At 56.9% G+C, this 5,707-nt stretch overlaps 2 protein-coding genes across 2 annotated transcripts; both read right to left on the bottom strand.

Moving 5' to 3' along the window:
- Nucleotides 1-790: 790 nt before the first annotated feature.
- SLS55_004375 (uncharacterized protein) lies at nucleotides 791-2,561 on the bottom strand (the record flags this gene model as incomplete). The annotated part of the gene is made up of 3 exons (XM_066775833.1): nucleotides 791-2,114; nucleotides 2,191-2,289; nucleotides 2,413-2,561. 3 exons carry the CDS (start codon nucleotides 2,559-2,561, stop codon nucleotides 791-793), a joined length of 1,572 nt encoding a protein of 523 aa, XP_066633714.1.
- A 2,096-nt stretch (nucleotides 2,562-4,657) lies between these two features.
- SLS55_004374 (uncharacterized protein) lies at nucleotides 4,658-5,468 on the bottom strand (the record flags this gene model as incomplete). Its single annotated transcript, XM_066775832.1, has 4 exons — nucleotides 4,658-5,226; nucleotides 5,281-5,317; nucleotides 5,376-5,398; nucleotides 5,465-5,468. 4 exons carry the CDS (start codon nucleotides 5,466-5,468, stop codon nucleotides 4,658-4,660), a joined length of 633 nt encoding a protein of 210 aa, XP_066633713.1.
- Between the last annotated feature and the right edge of the window lie 239 nt (nucleotides 5,469-5,707).

Here is a 5,707-nt window from a genome sequence, read left to right as displayed (position 1 = left end):
GGCCCCGGGCGCGAAATCTTCTTTTGACCTCATAGATAAAGGACACGACGGAAAAAAGTGACATTGCCGATTACGAACGGAGCGGATGTGCGCCTGATAGCACTGCGGCTTGTGTGTGTGTGCGCGCGTCATTGGGGGGAGATGATAACCACGCGTCGGGATTTTTAGGGGATGACTTTTCTGTTTGATTGGCTCGTATGGCTACTGATCTCTTATCTTCAGATGTGCTGGCATGCTGGGGCGCCAGTGTGATTTTGGCGTGAGGTGAATGACGACGGTGCTGGTGGTGGCGAAGCTTTCTCTGCAACCTCAGAGTCTGGCTGGCCCCCCAACCACTTGCAAAATGCTTCCACTCATTTTTGAAATGCGGAAAGGCGGTTACAAGGGTTGTGAAACGCGACCAGCTTTCTCATTTTGACGTCGGTTCGTTTGGTGTTGTAATAAGATTAAAGTAGATGAAGCATTTGTCCGGACCTTCATATTCAGATACATCGTGCATTCTCCGTTCAGATAGACACCTCGTATCTGTCCATTCTCTCAGACTTTGGTAGAAAACAAATCCCCAATCAATCACAACAAAATAGAGCCATGACCCACGATATCGTTCAAGAGAAAACATTCATTCATCCCATATTTCAAAATACCAGACCCAAGCCAAGACAAAAAGTGTATATGGATATCATCACAACACGACAGCCCAATCCCTTTACTCCCAAGACGCCCAACAATCCCGTCATCATCATTACTTAAGCAAATCACGACGACATTTCAAGCAGCCGACAAACCAACTCTAATGCCCGCCAATCTGCCCCTTGGGAATCGGCCTGATCCAGCTGACAGCCAGATTCATAGCAATGCTCATGACCCCGATGATCCAAAAGCACTTGGCGTAATCCGTGCCGTTGTAGCGGAAGATGATGGCGAAGACGATGCCGCCCAGGTTGCCCGCGGCGCCGGTGACGCCCGACACGATGCCGTTGGCGTGCGGGTGGACGTGCGGCACGAGGGCGAAGTTGAGGCCATTGCCGCCCTCGAGGAAGAAGGCCATGCCGGCTATCAGGCCGAACATGGTAGCCTCGTGGTGCGGGTTCACGACACCGATGGCGACGAGGAAGGCGCCGGTGATGACGCCGTAGGCATGGATGAGCGCCTTCTTCGCCCACAGGCTGCCGCCCGTCGCGGCGTAGGCGCGGTCGGCGACGAGCCCGCCGAGCGGCCGGAAGGCGCCGTTCAGAAGGCCGAACATGGCTGCCCAGTTGCCGCGTTCTTGCAGGCCGAGCGAGGGGAAGTTCTTGGCGTAGAAGGAGCCCAGGATGCTGTTGACGGCCAGCTCGCAGCCGAAGCTGCAGAAGTAGCCTGCGGCCAGGGTGAGGGTCTGCAGCGAGACGAGCACCTTCATGGCTTCGCCGAATGATGGCTTCTGCACCACTTCGCCCTTGGCGGCCTCGAGCATCTGCGTCTCGCTGACTTGCGCCTCGTGGTCTCCGAAGTGGTGGTCCGATGGCAGGATAGTGCCCTCCTTTTTCGTTGATGAGACAGAGCCGATGGGTGACTGCGTGCCGCTCTGCTCCTTGGCCGGGATGCCCGTGAGCGAGCCGGGGATGTCGACAACGCCGCCGCCACTGACTCCACCGCCAATGCTGTGCGAGCGCAGGTTGGCGTCTGCTACGGCCTGGCGTTCCGACCACTTGCCTGTTGGGCAATCGGGCGTGAGCAGCAGCATGGCGATAGCAGTGAAGGTAATCAGCACGCCAGGAACCACGAAGGCGACGCGCCAGGCGACGTGCTTGCGCAGACCATCAGACACCAGCGCCTCGTAGATTCCGGGCATGACGAAGTATGTTATACCACCGCCCATGTTTCCCAGACCACCGGTGAGCGAGTTGGCGGTGCCGACAATGTTCTTGTCGTAGAAGCCCGTCGTCCACACCTGGCAGGGCACAAAGCTGCCGCCCAGGATGCCGACGAAGAAGCGGAGCACCATCAGACCAGTCGCATTTTGGACAGTTCCCGCCAGGAAGGTCGGGACGGCACCTAGTACCAAGCATCCTGCGAATGTCCAGCGTGGCCCGAAGCGGTCACAGGCGGGACCAGCAATCAGTCGGACGATGAGTCTGTGGCACGATCAGCTTACTGTCTCTCCGCCTCCACAGGATTGGACAGGCCGCGATGCCGCGCAGGGTGACGTACGTGGCCACGAGGGCAACAATGTTAGAGTTGGCAATCTCAGCTTGCGAGAGGCCCAGATCCTTCTTGATAATATCCGATAGCAGAGGCGGGAAGGCGTACCTGTACATGCACCCCAGATGTGTCAGCCACTCAGACGGGAGAGATAAGGTGATTGCAAGGATCATTTTTGCACCGCTCATGCGTGGTGGCATCATCACCCGCAGGGTGTGACTGGGAACTCACCATGACCAGAAGGCGATCATGAAACCAAACCACGCGAAGAAGAAGACGCGTCCATAGAGGTTGAGCGGGTTTAGCACAGGGATGGATCGTGCTTTGCGGTTGATGGGGTTGACTTCCGGAGCCCGGAAAAGCAGCGACAGGTCGAACATGGTGATATGGTCCGAGCAGTGATGCGCAGGGCTGGGAAAGAGCTGCTAGAAAGGCACCCGGCACCGAGTGTGGTTGGGAGAGGAGGAAGTGAAGACCCTGGCCTGCGGGAGTCTACACTGGACGAGCCGTGTGGTCTAATATAAAGGCATTCAGGCTTCTTGAAAAGTATTCTCCGGCGTCATCCTACACAGTGCACAACATGTCCGCGGGGGTAGAGGCCCTGGCTGCAGATCCGCGAGTGTGGAGCACTGGAGAAGACGGCTTGGGGGACGGTGGGCGAATTGGGCGAGTGCTGAATGGCTGGGCAGGCTGGGCAGGCGATAAGAGCGTGTGTGGGTTCAGCACTCAGGGCGCACATCGTGGCCCTCGACTCCGGAGGAACGCCATTGCCGGACGGAAGCAAACTGTGGCTCGCTCTCAGGAACGCCTTATCGCACCGCCAACGACAACAATGAACCCTGCCGGCCGTCGACGTAGCGCGTTTCCGCCTTATCAGTCGCCGCCGATTTTGGGAAAGAATAAAAAGGCTTCCAGATGCTCCTTCTCCGCGGCGTCCCACGCCTTTCTCCTCTGACTTTTCGCGGGATGGTTTTCAGCCACGACTTCTTTTGCGCTTGTGTGGATCCGGGCCTCGATTCTGGTCGCTGACGGCGCCGTTGCCCAGCCCTCGCGACGCCCAAAATCACCGCTGCTTCCGTGGCAATCAGTTTCGTGCGCCGCCGTCATCCGCAGATGGCAGCGAGATGGCCTTTCCTCATCGGCCGGTGTTGCAGCAGAGCTGGTTTTCCAGGCACAGCAGGCGACTGTGGTTGAGCGAATAGGTGCGCAGTCGTTGACGCGGTTTAGCGTCGTCGCACCGCATGTGCAGAGCGCTCTTATCTCTGCTGACTGTCGCCCAATCAGCGCTCGTTGCCGCATCCCGTCGCTACCCGTCCAAGGATCGATCCCCGAATCCGCAGGACCTCCTTCTGTTATCCCACTCACGTGACAGGGGCTAAGAATTGTCCTCAAAGCTCAAGTCCAGCGTATTGACTTGTAGCATGCATCTGCCCAAGCCAGGCAAGCTCCTGTTGGTTGGATGGAGGTATGGAGTAATGCCTGTGGTGCTTTTGAAACAGTATATCCCATCAGCGAGCAGGCTGAACTGTAACTTATGAGGGGCCCTCATCGTAGACTAAGATGTCCACGGCAAAAGGGGGTAGCGCAACTTGAGCCAGATCTTGAGAATATTTTGATTGCCGATGCTCCACGGGACTGGAGAATCTGTCTATTACAAAAGAATTCAAGTCGCTAAGCCCCAGCTGCCTCGAACGCATGTACTGACAAAGGCTTCGCCCTGACATGTGATGCTCCCATGCGAGGCTGGGTGCGCACTTGAAGGCCAATGAGAACCGACCCCCCACAAACCCTCCTCTTACAAATAAAGTACCGAAATGGATTGCCCGCCACCAAGAAGCAAACCGAAAAACAAGCCAGACCCTCCCAAAGCGTGACGTGGGAGCGGAAGAGCCCACGTCGTCCCGGAGCGGAGACGGACCTAAGCAGAGGAAGGAGTCCAAGTGAAGCGCCAGCCAATCCTAAGTGTCAGCAGAAACGAGATAAAGCATGAGAGCCCCCGAGGTCCCGCGGAATTCCATCATCCGCATAATCGGAGTATGAATGACGAACGCCGAACCCACAAGCCCAAAAAAGTCCAGAACCCAGGCCGTCGAACGCCTAACCGTGAAGCCAAGGATAGAGCCATGCGTTCGTAAGAGATATGATGACGAATTGAATCATGTTCGTGTGTCGTGGCCGTTTGTGCGTAGAAATGTGGAGTTGCGGGCGAGGCTGTATCGAGGCAGCCTTGGTCAGGAGCTAGTTTGCGGCGATGTTGCTGTCCCCGCTGCTTCGGCCTGTTTGGCCTTTTCTCTTGCCTCGATTTCCCCCGGTTCGGGTTTACGTCCCCAGACCACGTATCTGTTGTGGCGAAAGGACACGCCCGCGGAGTTAGCCAGTCTGACCCGCAAAAACATGCATATGCCACTCGCAACTCCGAAGAGGATCTTGACAGCAGCCGCGGACAAACATGTGGCGATCACTGCGAGTGAAGGACTTACACTTTGTGGTATGCGTGCACACTACGATCCGCTATCGCCTTGCGAACCTGCACAAGGTAGACCTCAATTTCGTCCTTGGTCCAACCCAAGCCGCGGTGAAACCACGCCAAGCTGAAGGCCTGAATGCCCTCGAGTAGGCTGTTCTCGCTGAAGCGACCCAGCATCTTCAGCTGCGGATCCTTGGGCCAAGGGTTGATGGGCAGTTTGAAGACCTCTTCGTGTACGTCGACGAACCCTTGCTCCTCGTACCAGCGCTTCAGCTTATTTGCGATGCGTAGAGGCCGCCCCAAGTTCATCGCCGCCGCGTCTTGCGTGCGAGTCCACTCTGCGAAGGCGTAGTCTGGCCCCATCGTCCCGTCGTCGCAGTACAGCGTCGAGTAAAACTCCTGCGATTCCATCCACCCGCCGGGTTTGAGGTACTTGTACGATTTCTTCACCACCTCCCGGAAGTCCTCGAAGCTCCCTAATAACACGCGGGTGTGGATGTAGTCGTAGGAATCCGGCTTTATCAGCCAGTCCTCCTCTTGAGCATCGTCAATTACGAATTGAACATTCTCGGGTACCCCTGGAAGATCGTCAGCGCCACGGATACGTCAATGGTGATCTCCCCTCGGCCTACATTCTGGCTGGATCGGCGAGAGGTCGGTCCCGGTAATCTGCGCTTCTTGGTCAGCTCCCTGTTGTCTCTCCAGATCCAATCATCAAACTACCCACATCCGCTCCCGGGAATTCGCTTGCTACAAAACAATCGTCAGCTCAGATTATACTTCTGCTATAGCCTGCGCGTGAGCTCAGGGCCATACCCATCTCAATCGCCCATTTCCCCGTCCCAGTCCCGATGTCCAGTATCTTCCGCGGGTCGTGCAATGGCGCGAAGTAGTCGCGCATGCCGAATAGCACCTTCAGGAGTTCATACTGGAGGTCTAGCCGCTCGCTCTCGGGCTGCGTTGTGTGGCCGTGGTGAGTACTGGAGCTGTGGGGTGACGCGAGCGAAGGGGTGTGCACAAACCTCGTCGTTTGGAAAAAGGTACGCTGTCACGCAGGCT

This window comes from Diplodia seriata, assembly GCF_021436955.1.
Source record: "Diplodia seriata strain FDS-637 chromosome Unknown scaffold_4, whole genome shotgun sequence".
In the NCBI taxonomy this organism is placed as follows: Eukaryota; Fungi; Ascomycota; class Dothideomycetes; order Botryosphaeriales; family Botryosphaeriaceae; genus Diplodia; species Diplodia seriata.
This window is presented reverse-complemented; position numbering and strand designations above follow the sequence as displayed.